Raw genomic sequence first — 18826 nt, 5'->3', positions numbered from 1 at the left:
GTTTGTTGAGTTTTCGTTCCGACTAACCGAAGTACACTTGATTACTTTGGTTTTCGATAGCCTATAGCGACGAATGCTAAATATACATATATATATATATATATATATATATATATATATATATATATATATATATATATATATATATATATATATATATATATATATATATATATATATATATATATATATATATATATATATATATATATATATATATATATATATATATATATATATATATATATATATATATATATATATATATATATATATATATATATATATATATATATATATATATATATATATATATATATATATATATATATATATATATATATATATATATATATATATATATATATATATATATATATATATATATATATATATATATATATATGTATATATATATATATATATATATATATATATATATATATATATATATATATATATATATATATATATATATATATATATATATATATATATTAATTTTTTATAGGTAACAGTTCAACTGTCATATGCAACATTAAAGAAGTCCTATAGCATTATGCACGTTTGTGAGAAATGCGTCATTACACCAACACGTGGATTGCAACAGGTTTTCAAATATAGGGACCGTGTACGAGGGCGTGGTTTAGTGGCCCGGCGACGACAGCGCACGAGGCGGCGAGTGGGTAAAATAATGCTACCATAGCAAAACTTGTAAACTGAGTTTGAAAATACTTTCTAGCGAAATTTCTCTGCGTATTTTTTTTTCCTAACCCTATGGAACTATTCGCGTGTGGTGCGACCGATTGTTCAACATCAACTGACTATTAAATTTTGAATCGAACTATTCATTCTCAGCAAAATAAATGATTTTTTAATCGACTTGACCGGAAACACTGAAAATTATCTTGCTAAAACATTCTAATTTCAGACCTTTAGTAAAAATTGCTTCTGTGTAATTTCTTTTTATACTTTCACTCAAAGAAAATACCCCAATAAAAAGTTTAAGTATTTTTAAATGAAGTAAGTTTATCTCGAAGTTATTCTTACTTTCGCTGAATTGCAATTATTACACCACTTGCTATTACTTTATTTTCAGAGCAAAATAGACCCAAATAACTTTCCATCCGTCAAACTTTGAAATGGGCCACAGCCAGTTCGTGCTCGCATCACATCTGACACAGTCGAAAATTTCTTACGGTCGAGACGACAGAAACAAAGACAATACAGTGCAGTGAACAATAGAGTGTACGAAATGAGCAAATACGATTTAACAAAGCCTGAAACTTGACACACAAGGCCAAATTCAATTTGTATTGATTTCAAGCGCTGCAAAGTTAGACCAGCAGCAACCGAAATTGAAATCTTGCTTAAGGAACGAATGCATCTAAACGTTAATAATGTAAGTGAAATTCAATTCAACAAGGCGTCTAACTGTGTGTACATTATGTTTAAACGTGAAAAAGATGCAATTGCATTTGCTTCGGTTAATAACGGGATACACAGTGTCGATCATAACAATGTTAAATATAAAATCTCTGTGTACATGGTGGACAATTCCATAGAAGTACGCGTGCATGACCTTCCCCCGCAGACCAGCGATGGGTATGTTCGGGAAAGTATGTCGCAGTACGGTGAAGTTCTTTCCATCGAAAGGGAAGTATGGCAGAATTTTTTCCCGGGTATCCGGAATGGCGTGCGAGTAGTACGTATGCAACTACGTAAAGCAATTCCATCTTACATCGTTTCTGGTCGGAATGCAAACGCGCGTACATCGAACTTGGTCTACATCCTGGCCGTCACCCGTAGGAAAGGGCAGACAATCTACTACCTTCATAGGGTCTGTCGCTGACGATGTCCAGCCAGCGACTGGCACCATTAAAGAAGGTGACAAGCGATTATAAATACACTCTTTTTTTTTTTTTTTTTTTTGCATAAATATCTGTTTATTAATCTTATTTTTGTGTATTACATCAACATTTTACAGTACAAGTGTTTTGACCCTTTGGCCTTTCATCTTTGTTGTTCATACGATTCGTTATTATTAGGTGTTTTAGTTACTCTTGTTTTACATACTAATGTTTAATCATATTTATTTTAATTATTAATAAAATATCTACCTACTTATAACTATCCTTAACCTAATACGTACAAATTTTGAATTATTTGTATTTCAGAGATTGAGCACCTCTCTTCAAATTTCGTGCAGTATTGTTCGAATTTTTGTTCTAGTATATCCAGTGAGGCAATCTCATGTACTTCACTAGTCCTTGTCCAAGGGGGTAGATTTAGAATCATCTTTAAGATCTTACTTTGAATGCGTTGAAGCCTAAGTTTGTGTGTTCGTGCACAACCCCGCCAAACAGGGACTGCGTATTCAATTGTGGGGTAGATGATTTGTTTATAGACAGCCATCTGATTCTTCAGGCATAGTTTAGATGTTCTACAAATCAGCGGATACAGAGACCTAATGAGTATGCTGCATTTTTGAACGATTTTGTCAACATGTGACCTGAATATCAGATGTCTGTCAAAGGTGAGTCCTAGATAGATAACTTCATCGGACCATTGAATGACCTCATCACCGAATCGTATTCTGCATTCGTCTGATGGAACAAGTTTTGGAGATCTTGAATGTGGAAACAAGATGACCTGAGTTTTTGCTGCATTGATCACAATTTTCCAGCTTGTAAAATATTCCGTTAAAGCGTCCAGACCTGTCTGTAGTTTATTTTTCAGAGCATTAATGACACGACCTTTGTAAAGAATGGCAGTATCATCAGCAAATTGTGACAGAACACCACCACCTGGAAGAGGTGGGATGTCTGATGTGAAAATGTTGTATAGAATGGGACCTAGGATACTTCCCTGGGGTACACCAGCAGGAATAGTAAATCTTTCTGAAAGTGCATTATACATGGGATACATGGGAAAATTATACCGATGCAGTTTGAACACCAGTCCATCGTGCCACACATTATCGAATGCCTTTTCAATATCCAATATTGCCATGGCAGTCGTTTTGGACACTGATTTGTTTTGCTGGATGACGTTGTTAACCCTTGTGAGCTGGTGGATGGTGGATCTTCCTTTCCGGAACCCAAACTGTTCTTCCAAAATTATATCCTGTTCATCTGCAAAAGCAAGAATTCGCCTTTGTATTGACTTTTCAAACAGCTTGGATAGGGCAGAGAGTAAGCTGATGGGCCGATAGCTCTTGGAAAAGGAAGGATCTTTCCCCGGTTTCAAAACTGGGATAACTTTAGCTAACTTCCACATTGAAGGGAAGTAACCAAGCTCCCAGCACCTGTTAAAAAGTTTAGCTAAGAAGACAAATGAGCGAATACTCAAATGTTTCAGCTCAATGTTGAATGTGTTGTCGAAACCGGGGGCCTTCATATTTTTGGATTTTTTCACAAAAGCCATCAGCTCATTCGCAGTGACTCTACTTTCCTCAGGAACCAAGCTGTCTGATTGGTCAACCTCAGCTACGCTATCAGCAACGGCTCTTTCATATGGACTAACAATGTTGAGTCCTAAGTTGTGAGAACACACAAACTGCTGGCCTAGCGCATTTGCCTTCTCTACTGGTGTGATTAAAGGTATTCCTTCAGCTGCGTCCTGGGGTGACATCAGAGGAGGAATAGGCTTCGGTTTTTTCTTAAGCACCTTCGTTAAGGACCAGAAGGGCTTTGAATGTGGGAGAATTTCTCGAAGCTTTTGCTGGAAGTTCCTGTTGCGAAGCTCAGATATCCTTTCCTGGATTATCCTAGTTAAGTTGTTATAAGTAGTCTTCCTATCTAGGATGCCAGTTCGTTGATACTGCCTCCGGTAGATATTCCGAAGTCGGATGAGTTTCTTGGTGACACTGTCGATTTGAAGAGAGGAACTCGGCATATGTTGTACTGGAACCGTCCTATCACGAGCGACTGTGATTGAATGCTGGAAGGAAGATAGGGCCGCATCGATTTCCATCGGGGAATCTAGTGGAACATTGATATTAATAAGTTGGTCGGCGATTTGTTGAAATTGGACCCAATCGGTGCGATAATAGTTCCTCCGTGGTTGAATAGGCACTGTTTCTGGTGAAGATCCCAACGTCAATATTACTGGAAAGTGGTCAGAAGAGAGCTCGTAGAAGACAACCGGAGAGCTGTCTATGGCGATGTTGCTGATGAATATATCCAAAATGGAATGAACTCCCGATCTGGAAAGTCGCGTTGGTTGATCCGGAGCGAAGATGTTGTATTGTCCAGCTTCGTAATCTTCGGCAAGTACGAATCCGTTTCGATTCTGTCTTCTGTTTCCCCACAGCTCATGCCGTGCGTTCAGGTCCCCAGCAATGATGAATTTGTTCTGTCGTCGAGTGAGCATAGCCAGATCTCGCTTCAATGATGCACACGTACCATCTCGAAGATTGGTTTGTTTGGGGCAGTACGCTGCAATGATGATGATGGGTCCCATCGTCGTTGTAATCTCAATTCCGATGGCTTATATGAGTTGCAATTTAAAGGCTGACAGAAGCCTGTGCTGAATGGATCGTTTAATGGCAATGGCAACTCCCCCTCCTCTGGTAGTTGCCCTGTCGAGCCTGTGAATCCTGTAATTGGAAATAAAAATAGAAATTTCAGGTTTAAGATGAGTTTCAGTTAAAATAACAATATCGGCATTCTTCTCTTGAAGAAAGTCGGACAATTCAGCAGTTTTGCTCCTGAGTGAGCAAGCATTCCAATTTACTATAACCAACTCATTATATTGCATATTCGATGATGAATTTGCCTAAGGCGTTGATTTGATCTAACCGCGTTCTGCAGTTTCGTAGTTTTGTTGTCATTGTTTCAAAAATGACGATCAGTTGTTCAGCAGAAAATAAATCACCAGAGTCATCCTTTGCTTGTGGTTGATTATTGCCCCATCCAGGAGGGATTTTTGAGGAAGATTCTTTTTGTGATCCAGCGGCTGAATCTTTTGGATTGCTGCGAGGAAGTGGCGGCAAATTCGGAATATCCCTCTTCGATGGGAGCCGTGGGAAATTAACTTCATCCTTCTGTGGAACATTCTTGCGCGTTGATTGTTTGCGGGACGTCTGTTGTCGAATTTTTGTGAACTCAGCACGTTTGGGACACGATTTGCTAGTAGATGGATGGTCGCCATCACAGTTCACACATTTTACAGCGATGTCATCTAGTAGGCAATCGTTGGTATTGTGTGGTTCGGCACATTTCCCGCACCGACTTTTCATGTGGCAATTCCTCGCTCCATGGCCGTAGTTCAAACAGTTCGTGCACTGTGTGACATCCCGATGTACCGGTTTATACTTTTGCCATTCGATGATTATGTGAAATAACGATTTAATCGTTTTCAGTTGACTCATGGTGATGGAGCCCTTCTCCAGATGAATCAGGTACAGTTGATCTCTAAACTTTTTGTCCGTATTATGGCGCTTCATTTTAAATACCATCAAAGGCGTTAGTCCAGCCTCCGACAGTGCCTGCTTTAGTTCGGCTTCCATCATGTCGGGTAGTCCTCGAAGTACAACCTTCATAGGTTTGTTGGCGGCAATATCGTGTGTGAAGTATTCCGCTTTTGTCTGCTTCAGATAGCATTCCACTCCTTTGTAGTGGTTCAAAGCCGGAACAGTTATTTTGTAGCCTTCAGTACATAAACGGATTGTTGCCTGTAGTCCTTTGCTGATCAGTGTGTTGAAATCCGAGCGTAGAGTTGGTGGGAAGCCCTTCAGGTAGAAAGGCGGCATTTTTTCCTTCTTCTGCAGTTCCTCTTCGACATCTACTGGCAGATCAGCATATTGGTTTTTACTCAGCAAACGGTCGTTTACCTGTACATCACTTGGCTTCAGACGCTTAGCATCCTTTGGATCCTTCTCGGATCTATGGCGGTTTTTACCCATAGCTTGGGTAGGTAGACAACTGCGAATAAAAAATAAAGCAAAATCGAAATTAGTCGTAGTAGGTTATTCGTCTATCCACATCGAGTGTTAGATGACGAATATAAATACACTCTCCTACTCAATGCTTGATCAGAGAAATAGGTATAAAGCGAGATGGACATGGACAGAGAAGATGTTTGGATATAAGGTATCGGTCGGGTGACGGCCAGGATGTAGACCATGTTCGATATACGCGCTACGGTGTCTGACTGGCGTTTTAGAGTGACTGAAACAAGATTCAGAGCGGCGAAATGATAGCGCGTATGCACGGAATGCATAAGATCGCAGGTTCGAGTCCTGTCTCTGAGCGTATCTTTTTTCCAAAAATTCATCTTTTCTGTTAGTTTTTCATTCCAATATATGTTTCCGCTCAGTCATTGCAAAAACTAAATGAAAACAAGGAAACGGAAACCACTCACAACTCCAACGACGTAGCAATGGATGATATAAGCAACGGACAAAATGACCTCCAATCTTCGCTAGAAGGAAATGGAAGCTCCTCTCCCCCTAGAAGAAGGATGACAACGAGATCCAACAATAAAAAAATAATATTATGTAACAAAAACATGGGTATGCACGTTAATTTTTATTCAGGCCACGTAAAGCTATACGCAAATTGGCCTGAATAAAAATTGTGATTAAAAAAAAATGGGCCACAGTTTTAGATAAATTTAACTACTCGATAAAAAATAACTGCCCGACTGTCAAATTAACTAAAAGTTCAAATAATTCGCAGGATGGTCCATACTCTTAGAATGGAGGAAGAAAATAAACTGTAATCGTAAAAATGCTAGCAATCTCACGAGTAGCAGTTTGACGTATATTGAAAATACGAATCACGAAGCTAACAACAAATAATCATTTTATTGAAACGCTGAACTGTTTTGCCTTTCTCATATAGAAAGTATAACCTTTCTATATGAGAAAGGCAAAACAGTTTACTTGAAAATCGACTAGTAAAAATTGGCCAAGTGTGGCATATGACACTAAGTTCGTCGAACTGTGTGTGTGAGTGTGTTTCTCGAAAATGACTGAATCGGTGTTGACCAACTTAGATTCAAATGAAAAGTCTCATGGTTCTACACGGAATTCTTGAATTTCATCCGGATCCGACTTTCGGTTCCGGAATGATAGGGCAAAGTGTGTACCGTCACTTGAAGAGTTCAAACGAAATAAGTAAAAAGTTTTCTAAATTGGTCTCGAAAGTTTTCTGGGTTTTCGAATAACGACGGCAGATAATAGTCACACGGAACGACCTAAATTAGCTCTGCGCCTAATTCGTATTACTGTTTTTGAATTAGTTGATTTTAGCAACAAAATTTCCAAAATAACTATAAAATTAGTTAAAATTTAGAATTTACTGTGCTGAAAAAACTCTTATTTTTAGAGAAAGTGTTTAGTTGGCGAATATTATGGACACAAACCAGCAATATTTCAATCCAACACGAAATTCTCATTGACAACTAATTTCGTTATTGAAATCAGAAACTTTGATTCTATTTATCTATCACCGTCATTACTGAAGGACAGCAGTGTCAAAGCAAAACAATCCATTCAAAAGCTAAAAGGGACAGTCTTGTTGAAACTGCTCGCAAATTGTTTAGATGTTTTTCGCATGTGTTACGATATATTCCTATATAATTTTCTAAACCGATATGTAAAAATGACGTAAACTGTTAGTGGAAAGTGTATTTATTCAGAATTTGTGCGCAGTTAAAGCGATTGTGGGTAATAATGTTTTTACGCGAAACAATGAAGTGAGTTTCGAATGTTGCACTCTAATTGTACACGTCAAATGATGTTATTTTGTATCTTCTCATTCCGGGCTACGCCGTCCGGTGTACTACTTGTATTCGGTTTTTGTTTTCCGAGTGCTCAAAGTTTTCAGTGAGAGAGTCGATTTTGCGAAGTCGAATGAAGAAAACAGCGATTTAGAAGTAAAATTTTCAAAAAGAAGTTTATGTTTCGCTTATGTCTTTTTCTCCAATACAACATCGTATTTATACCTACAAATATAGAAAAGATAACCGCGACTGAAATTTTTTTCGGTAGTAGTGTGCCATCTAGTGGCTAGTAGTCATTACGGTGTTAACGAGCGCCATATAGCTGCTAATTGCAGAAACCAATTCAACCATTTATGTTGGTTGAAAACAACGTTTTATTTCTCTAATTCAACCAAAAAATTAGTTGAATGGATATGAAGCGTGCCTTAGCTAAGAAATGACAGCACGTTTAATTGGTGAATTCAACTAAAAAAATAGCCATTTCAACAAATTTTTTATTATTATTAAGAGAATTAGAATTAAAAAATCTAAATTAGCAAAAGTAAGATTTTTTTAGTTGTCTCAAAAAATAACTAACTAAAATCAGAAAATCAACTAATTTTTTCGCCAAAATGCTAATTTCGGTCTTTCCGTGCATACACTCAAAAAAGGATCTCACTTACTTTTGCACTTAGTCCGGTATTCCTAACCTTAGGTTCAAATGAAAGATCTTATGCTCCTACCGAAAATTAAACATATTTTTCGTATACAAATAAAATCATGTTAGTTGATGGCTATACGAACCAACTTCGATTATACGGTCACGGGTTCCAGTACCCGAAATACCTACAATAGTGGAACCACTTCGTTTTATCATCGATGTCAGAGAAATGTTTCATTCTGTAGGTTATACTAATTAATGCACAAACAATCTCTTTGGTTTATTTTAAGAATCGAAGAGAAATATTTTTAATAGTATGCCACAGTATTATATATGAGAACATGATTGATGTGAGAAAAGGTTCATTACACCACTATGTTGTATTAAAACAGGTTTTTGACTATTTTATTCAGCGTGAACATATATGGCAACAGTGTAAAGCTATGGTAGAGTTTTTCCGCCTATTCGCCACTAATGGCGCTAGTTATTATCGTGCACGGTCCCTATAGTTGCTGTTTTGTGACTAATTGTGACATGCGAGAGAGGTTTTAGAAATTCAGCGCGGCATAATTTGTGACTGACGCCTATGCAAAAATTATAACGATATATCTGGAATATTAGTTCAGTGCAGTCACGAGTCTACAGCGCAGTTGGCCGATTCGATCGATCAAACTCAACACACCCGAACAGGTGCAAATTTACGAAGGTTAATTGACTTTTTTTCGTTCTCTTTCGATTATTATTATACATCATTTCCTTAAAACTATTTGTAAAATAAACGAACAACTCAGTAGCATAGAAAAAAATAAACATTGAGGAGATAGTTCTAAGTCGAAATCATACAAACGTTTTCTGAATCACCCTTGTTGAAAACGTTACATGCACATTACGTAGGTTTTAATAAACATGTTTAACAAGCATTGTTAATGCAGGCACAATAGCACGGACAATGAGAATAAATATATTAAAAGTGTCTGAACGAAAAGAAGAAACGTAAAAATCCGATTCTCAGTTTCACATTAACAACATTATGTGTTCGTAATAGTGTTTATAGATTCGATAAAGAGGAAAAGTAGCTAATAATAAGGGAGAACAATATCAAAAATACCAACATGTACTAACAAACAAATAAAATTTATTACAGCATCCTTACAGTAGCGTAGCCGATCGGTCTACATCAGTCTGAGATTACAAGTGTGAGAAGCTTAGCAACTAAGTCGAGTAAGTACTTATTATCCTAACACTCCGGTGAACGGAGCAACCACAGCTGCCGAGGCTGGTGCCACCGGTACCAGAGCCTTGTGTACCAATGGGCCACGTTGCACAACCGCGTTGAAGCCGTTGACGGGATCGGCAGTATAGATCACAGTGCGCACAGTACCGTCCGGTTCTACTAGCGAGTAAGAGCCTAGAAAGAGTGAGAGCAAACTCGTCAAGACCAAGCTTTTCGTCAAAAGCTCAACCGTTAGCGGTTGTTCGATAAAATCACACAGACCTTTCACGATATCGCCGTCTCGGGTTTCTTGCTGACTTTTGTGGTCACCAGTTAAAGCATCCTGAACATTGTAAGCGTAAGTATACTGTGGCAGTGGATCATAGTTGGTATTGATAACTGGCACTGCCGGCGCTAGTGGTGCTGCCGCCAATCGCGCTCCTGGTAGAAGTATTCCCGCTTGACTGACTGCAACCACACAAACGGCAACGAACACAATCTAAAACAAATCACATTCGATCATCCTCATTTGGATGTAGAACGAAAGCACAGTATAGCACAGTATATACCTTGAATGTGGCCATCTCTTCTTTCTTTGGTACACTTTATCAGCTAGGGCTAAGCTAATACTACTAATTTACACTTCAGTGTTTGAAACTACTTTGATAGTACGGACATTTTTGTCCCTGTTTATAAAGGTACTGTCTGGTGTGATACCCCGCTCCCTGCGACAAATTATTTAATTATATTTAAATGTATGTCCGAAAATAGCGATATATACATGATTGGTGACAAACCAGCAATGCAGCTGAATAAAAATTGAACATTATAAGTACGTACGTGAGACCCAAGCATAATCCTCACCACTAACTGTTTCGTACGTAATACCAGCTACCTTTCGTTCGCACAAATCAATCGCACGGTTATCATTTTTGGACATATTTGTACCAGGCTAGAGTGCGAATCGGTGTCAAGCAATTGAACATTACATAATGAGTCCCAGAAATCGCAAGTCGACGCACTTAAACAGGGTATGAACATAAATGAAGGTCAACGAATTTTGATCGTATTCAGCACCTGGACCCTGACTCTCAAATGAAACACAGTGCAGTTTTAATATTTTTAATAGCCGTATCATCTCTGGTCACAGATCCATTTTACTAGCATTCGTCTGAACTCACCATTTCTTTGCGATTGGTAATGTAACACCTGATTTGGGATGTAACACCTGGTCCTGATTTGATTGACGTTAGGTTTTCTCAAATATTGTACGTAGGAGATTTCGAAGAGCAAAAAATGCTTCATGAGAGTTATTTCTTCGGAGATCTACTCAATTTGTTTTATCAATTGCAAATAAATATTGGAAACCATTCTAATCTCCATTATTTGCTAATGTGTAAGAACGTAACCAATTAATTCACACATATAATTAGGTTACAGCCTATCGCTATCGCCATTCAATATATCTATGTCAGCGCTAAACGATCGAATTAATATCTACTATGCATCAGAGTCGGTGTTTGTGTATCATTACATACTTTAAACATTATCAATTTGCTGTAGGATAACCTCCCTTTTATTCATCTCAGTTCCTCCATTCATCTTAAATATTCAAACTGATTACTCATGATGTCTTTGTCTCAGATCATCTAAAAAATTCAGGATTTCATATAAGGCGTCATGTACAAATTGCGTCACGCTAAATTTCCAAAAAATTAACCCCCTCTCTTCCCCATGTCACATTTAGTCACAAATTTTAAAACTTACTTGAAAATTATGTAACATATTTCATCACCCCCTTCCTCCTCCTCCAACTACGATTTCATTATTTTAAATCTATTCTATTCGATGCCCTTTTCTCAAAAATGTTTACATCACTATGAAACACAAAACATCTAGTAAAAATTGATAGCATTTCTCAAATTCTTTAGGCTGCTACCAGGCCCGTACCCAGGATTTAGTTTCGGGAGGGGCCAATTGACTTTACCAGTTCCGGAAGCATCGGAAAAGCGGTCAAAAACGTCGAAATGGAACTTTATATGGCCTATTTCACGAACTTGTGTTCAAATGACAGGTGCCATTATCCCGCATGACATTTAATTTCATCGAAACTACTAGGTCCGGATGATGTGCGTTGAAAATTTTAAATCGTCATTAGAAGTAATGATGCAACAAAATCAGAAAATCTTCTCCACTTAGTTCAAAACTGTTTCAATTTCAAGATCTTGTTAGTAGCCTTTTATAAAAACTTGGCTTCGCCGGTTTCCGGTTCTGGAAGTAACGTTGAAAAATTCTAAAAGAGAACGCACATAAATTTGTCTTAGGTTCCTAGATCGATTTTCACAAATGATAGAATGGCTTCTGGTTCCAGAAAAACAGAATTTTGAGTACTCGAAAACTCAAACAGTTGAACACGTTCATGTTTTTTCGTTGATTTCTATTGAGGTTCATGAGGGCATAGCGATTCTTGTAACGGGGCAATTGAAGACGATTTCGCCTGGCTGCTACTTTCGGAACTTCTTCATTACCTACGAAAAAATACATATGTTGCTGACTTTAGGCAGTCCAAAGTTCAAACTTCGGTACAAAATTTGAAATGCTTAAGGAACAAATGCGTCGAAGCTTTACTTAGAGAACAACAATTTTGCTTCTATTGAATAGAGCTAATAATGTTATATACATTCGATTCGTTAATGAGTGTAAAGCAATTGACACAACCACAACGTGCACTTTGTGTAGTATTAAAATATCAAGTACAATATATCAGTTTAAAGGGAAGATCAGTCGGTGTTGAACAGTCGTTCGCACCGCACGCGTATAGCTCTTGGCTTCTGGATTTTTTTCTGGCTACCTAGAGTTTCATTGATTCAAGGCTTCAGTCTTTTTCAAAGCTACCTGAATCACTAACAGTCTTTTTAAAGACTAACAATTAGTCAGCCTTTCTCAAGGCTATACAAAGAGTGATATTAGAGTTACTAAATGATACAAAGAGTGATATTAGAGTGACTAAGAAATTAATCAGCCTTTTTAAAGGCTAGCTATTCAAAGAACTATTATTCAAAATTCCATTCATTTCAAAAATGCCTACGTCCAATCGGAAAGGCAACAAGCCTAAGGCTAAAAATAATTCAATACGGAATAAATCACAATCCGTTATTCAACATTTTTCTAATAACATTCACGATCTTATAGAATCTGAATGTAAAAATAAAAGACAACGGACGGATTTCCCTTCCGTAGATTCTATGCCGTCTAACAATATTTACGAGATTCTTCCTGAATCCGATTGTAGCGACATAAAAAAAATTCTTCTAAAATTCCAAAAATGGACGCTTGTCGTTCTGGGAAGAAACAACAATCTATGCCACCAGTGACAGCGATGATTTCCGACTTCAAAGCATTCCGGATTGAGCTTTCTACTTTTCTCCCAGAAGTAAAAGTCTCATTTCATATCGGACGAAGAGGAGAATTTCGAGTCTTGGTTGATGGATTGGAAGATTACGAACGTCTTATTCGATATTTGTCCGAGAAACTTCATAAACATATGATATAAAATCAGACAGACCCTTCAAGGCTGTCTTGAAAGGCTTATCAAATGATCAAAGTACTGATGAAATTAAAAATGAATTAAAATAATTGCTTGGTTTTGCCCCTTCCCAAGTAATACTTATGAAAAAAGAGCGAATGGTACTTCTAAACCACGCTCTGGAATTTCCCATGAACTTTACCTAATACACTTCAATCGAAGTGATGTAAACAATTTGAAAACTCTAGAAAAAGTACAAATTCATTGGAAACATTATAAACGGCATAATCGTATTGCAAACAAACAAAAATTGTCATATGGATACACGGTGTTTGAATTGTGGTAAATCGCATTCGAAAGACGTTTGTCCAATTAATGAAACCACTGATAAATTTTCATGTTCAAATTGCGATGGAAATCATAAATCCAATTATTTGAAATGTCCTGTCAGGGAAAAAATTTTAAACGCTCGTTCGCTTAGACAACAAGTCCAATCAACGAACTTATATTTACAGAACATACCTGAAAATCAAAAAACCGTTACAAATGCCACGCCCAATTCTTCTAAGGCACTTATTTCTTCGATTTAAAAACAAAAAACAGGTACGCCTTCCAATTCGTCTTCTAACGAAAACAATTTATTAACAGGTAGATCGACCTCGTCATCATCTTCTTCTAATGTCAGTAATGCTAGTATAACAGGTAGAAATCTACCACTTAATTCTTCTAATGTAAATAATCAAAACACAGGACCGCCTTGCAGTTCATCTTCTAACAAAAACAATTTATTAATAGGTAGATCGGCCATATCATCTTCTTCTAATGGCAGTTCTAATGGCAGTCTACCTACAAAAATCCCTTCAATGCCATTCGCTTCTTTAAATGAAGTTGATTTAGGCCATATAACTGAAAATAAAATCATCTACCTAGAAGATCAACTTTTTCAAATGATCATCCGAATGAATTCGACTTTATCACTTTTTGAAGCATTTCAAATCGGATGGCAATTTGCAAATAATATTATAATGAATTTAAAATTTAACAGTGATGTTAAATAATTATTTGAATATTTTAAATTGGAATGCTCGATCTTTGAAATCGAGTGAAGATGAATTTTATAATTTTCTCAAAGTTCACAAAATTCATATTGCATTGTGACAGAAACTTTTCTTAAACCAAATGTAAAATTGAAAAGTAATCCACATTATGTGGTTCATCGATTTGACAGGTTTACTGGAATGGGTGGTGGAGTTGCCATTCTTGTCCAACGGCAAATTTTACCTTCTTACAATACTAAAGTTATTGAATGCTTGGGAATCGAAGTTGAAACCATTCATGGTATTTATTTCATCGCTGGAGCATATTTGCCATTCCAATGCACTGGCGAACAATTAAATTTATTTAAAGGCGATTTGCAAAAACTCACAAGATATCGACCGAAATTTTTCGTAATAGGGTACTTAAATGCTAAGCATGTCCAGTGGAATTGTAGGCAAAATAACAGTAATGGTAAATTACTTCATAATCAACTCTCAGCTGGTTACTTCACAGTTCTTCATCCCAGTAATCCGACTTGTTTCTCTTCCGTGAAAAATCCGTTTACAATTGATCTGGTTCTAACAAATCAAAGTAACATTTGTAGTGAACCGATTACACATGCTGACTTTGACTCAGATCATCTTCCTGTAACATTCAGACTTTCCAACGAAGCTTTAATTAATCCAATTAGTTCTATATTCAACTATCATAGAGCTAATTGGTTGGATTACAGATCTCTCATTGAAAATCATGTGGATCATGAAACTATTTTAGAAAATTCTGCGGACATCGACACAGCAATTGATAATTTGAATCATTATATTATCGAAGCTAGAAATCTTTCAGTTCCCAAAGCTCAAACTTAATTAAATTCTCCTAACATCGATAACAATCTTCAACTGCTCTTTCGGTTGAAGAATGTTCGTCGACGACAATATCAACGTTCTCGTAATCCTGCTATGAAAAACTTAGTTAAAAATTACAAAAAGAAATTAAACATAGTTTTACTCTTTTGCGAAATGAAAATTTCGCTAAAGAAGTTGAACAAATTAAACCATATTCTAAACCTTTCTGGAAATTCTCTAAGGTTCTTAAGAAACCTCAGAAACCAATTCCTGCTCTCAAGGAAGGAAATTAAATACTTCTTACAAATGGCGAAAAAGCTCAAAAACATGCTCAGCAATTCGAGAGTGTCCATAATTTTAATTTGAACAATCTGAGTCCTATTGAAAATGAACTATGAAATATGATCATATTTCAACCCAAGTGTTATCACACGATGACATTATTGAGACGAATTTTGATGAAATTAAATCAATTATTAGGAAACTTGAAAACATGAAGGCTCCTGGTAATGATGGATTTTTTCATGTTCTTGCTAAAAATCATCCCGATGTTGCCTTGAGACTCTTGGTTAAAATTTTCAACAAGTGTTTTTCATTAGCTTACTTCCCAAAAAGATAGAAAAACGCTGAAGTAATTCCTATCCTCAAACCTGATAAAAACCCAGCAGAAACATCAAGTTATCGACCAATTAGCTTACTTTCTTCTATCAGTAAACTTTTTGAAAAAATTATCTTGTTGAGAATGATGTCTCATATAAATGAGAATTCAATTTTTTTACCAGAGCAGTTTGGATTTCGTTATGAACATTCAACTACTCATCAACTTGTAAGAGTCACGAACATGATAAAAGCAAATAAATCTTCTGGGTTATCAACTGGAGTTGCTCTTCTAGACATAGAAAAAGCATTCGACAGTGTTTGGCACAAAGGTTTAATAGCAAAAATGTCTGATTTCCAGTTTCCTATTTATTTGATCAAAATGATTCAAAATTATTTAACTGATCCTACTCTTCAGGTTAGTTATCAGAATTGTAAATCTGAATTGCTACCCGTACGAGCCGGTGTTCCACAGGGTTCGAGCGTAGCTCCAATCTTGTATAATATTTTCACTTCTGATCTTCCAAATCTACCCGTAGGTTGTCAGAAATCGCTATTCTGTGACGACACAAGTCTGTTAGCCACAGGTAGAAATCTAGGAGTGATCTGCAGTCGCCTACAAAGAAGTTTAAATATTTTCAGTGATTATCTGTCAAAATGGAAAATTAAACCAAATGCAGCAAAAACGCAATTAATTATCTTTCCTCATAAGCTTCTTTTCTTAAACCAAACAATAATCACATTCTCAAATTGAATGGCTTGGAATTGACATGGTCTGATCAAGCTAAATACTTAGGTTTAACGTATGACAAAAAACTCACTTTCAAACATCACATTGAAGGAATCCAGGCAAAGTGTAATAAATATATTAAATGTTTATATCCTCTTATAAACAGAAATTCTAAGCTCTGTCTAAAAAACAAGTTGTTAATTTATAAACAAATTTTCAGCCATGCTTTATGCAGTACCAATTTGGTCAAGTTGTTGTTCCACCAGGAAGAAAACGCTTCAAATGATTCAGAATAAAATTCTGAAAATGATTTTGAAGCGTCCTCCCTGGTTTAGTACAACTGAGTTACACAGACTCACGAATATAGAACCATTAGATGTAATGTAACATAATATTATCAACTAATTCCGACATAAATCGATGCAATCTTCAATTGAATCGATTCGCTCTCTGTATTAGTCAGTAAGTTAGTATATAAGTTCCTTTTTCCCCATTACACAATACAAGTAGGTTTAGAATTTTCCCTACACAAAAATCTCAGAATTGCGGAAGCAAAAGATGTCCTCATGGTATTAACTAAATCCTATATATAATAGGGCTGAAAAGTCACCACTTGTGGCTGAACACCTAATTTAAATCTTAATAATTTAATTTTAACTCATATTTGTTTGGCCGTCTACTGATAATGACTACCGATTGGAGTAGTTTTTATGACAGTTTAGAAAATTTTGATTTTTGTCTTTTTTTATTCGACGCTTAAGTGACAATAAACCATTTTTAACACACTTTACCCTATCATTCCGGAAACGGAAAACGGATCCGGATGAAAATGAGGAATTTCAAAAAGGACCACAAGACCTTTCATTGTAACTTAAGCTAGTGAAAATCGATCAAATCATCGCTGAGGAAGTTAGTGAGACCTATTTGGGAATATATGACCACTGTTTCCGGTGCTTCTGGAATCGGAAACCGGGAACCAGGATAGCCGGAATTGGTTTGTTTGGCCGTTTACTGATAATGGCTACCGATTACTCGAATCCAGATTACAGATTACCGTAGTCGGATTTCAATAAATTTCAGTAGTAGTAATTATTCTACCCAATTTAATATAGGTTTTAATACAAGTTTACTAAAATCGGTCCGGTCAACTACTCTAAATCAATATCAGTTCTTTATTAGAGCGAATCCGTCGGATGCTGGTACCAATCTGAAAAAATCGAATTTTTGACGTAATTTGTGCATGACGCCTAAAACAATAATTAAATCATTTGGGCTAAACATTCCATCACACTAAATATGCTAAGTGTTTATTTTGTTTTATTTTTTTAGTAGTGGTGTGTCATCTCGCTTCGTTTATAGAAATGCGAATAGCAGAAACTGGATACTGGTGAGATCGTTCCTTAGAGATATTTAATATTTTTCTTATTATATTTCTCCTTACTAAAATTCGGGCTAGACTAAACTCCGTCGATTATTCGGGGAACGTTTGATCAATGGATCTATTTTTATTCGAGGTAAACGATAAGTTTAAGACGCGCGCGAGAAGTTTATAACCGTGTAGATATTTCTTGCGACCGTGCTTAACAAAGACTATGTAAATATAGTTTAGACTGCGAGGAGGATCCATATGGTATTTTATTATTTTGGTTAGAGAGTAAATATCGACAATACTTCGTATCGCGTAAAGCGTTGATGTTCGATTGTTGATTATCGATTGATATCTGGTCAGTATTATGAAAAATAGACAGAACACAATGCATTAAATGTATGAGTTGATAGCGAACCTTCCGATAGCCGGCTATCCTGAGTTTTATGAGTTTCGGAAAACAATTCGTATTTTAGGTGGCGAACACTTAACTGGGCAGTTCTATATCGTTAAGTTTTAATTACTATTATGCACAAAATTTATCATCGTACTAAACATCTCTGCATTTGATTTGCAAGCCACAATAACACCGAAATCGGATTCTAAAATGATGCATTATTTTTGATTTTATTGCAAACTTGCAATAGTTACTATTCAAGAAATCATGTTATGAGCCGATAAGGACCCAACCTCAACTGAGTTGAGAATTGCGAACGGCGAATTGCGTCCACATGCTATGCCATTCACAGTTATCCATGTAGTCTGGCATGCGCTGTCGCTCGTCAGCAGGTATAAGGCACACTGCATGTTTCTATCAGCTGCAGACATCACGTGCTCTTAGAGGTTAAACTGGATCACATGTTGCAGTCAGTGCAGCCCAGCCCTAGTGCGCTACAACTTTCATCCGTTAACATTGAATCGACCGGGAGGGCAAATCCGACTTTGATCCGAGCCGAGCTAAAGAACGGTATGCGCACAAACTAAGTATACGAGCAGCGAATGGAAATGATTTTGCCTGTGCCTTATTTTGCCGCCTTGTACCGCTTTATTACATAACCGATATATAGGTTTGGCGTAGGTCAGTTCCACTGTTTCGCACAAAATTTTGCAATCGCAGGCACCGGAGATATCTCAGACAGC

The 18826-nt window shown here is 36.6% G+C and overlaps 2 protein-coding genes across 3 annotated transcripts in view; both read right to left on the bottom strand.

Moving 5' to 3' along the window:
• Positions 1–18826, bottom strand: part of LOC131432212 (neurobeachin-like protein 1) — a 191964-nt gene that overhangs the window by 55418 nt on the left and 117720 nt on the right. The window lies entirely within an intron of this gene.
• LOC131432219 (larval cuticle protein A2B-like) lies at positions 9487–10303 on the bottom strand. The gene is made up of 3 exons (XM_058598356.1): positions 10154–10303; positions 9867–10083; positions 9487–9779 (listed from the first exon to the last, which is right to left on the bottom strand). Exons 1-3 carry the CDS (start codon positions 10166–10168, stop codon positions 9604–9606), a joined length of 408 nt encoding a protein of 135 aa, XP_058454339.1. The 5' UTR covers positions 10169–10303; the 3' UTR covers positions 9487–9603.

This window comes from Malaya genurostris, chromosome 2, assembly GCF_030247185.1.
Source record: "Malaya genurostris strain Urasoe2022 chromosome 2, Malgen_1.1, whole genome shotgun sequence".
Taxonomy (NCBI): domain Eukaryota; kingdom Metazoa; phylum Arthropoda; class Insecta; order Diptera; family Culicidae; genus Malaya; species Malaya genurostris.
The sequence above is the reverse complement of the archived record's forward strand: the minus strand, read 5'-3'. Positions and strand labels throughout refer to the sequence as shown.

Bases quoted from the DNA above. Each gene is read 5' to 3' on its own strand.
- LOC131432219 (XM_058598356.1), bottom strand. The intron at 9,780-9,866 runs GTCTGTGTGATT...CACTCTTTCTAG, and splicing joins AGACGGCGATATCGTGAAAG to GCTCTTACTCGCTAGTAGAA.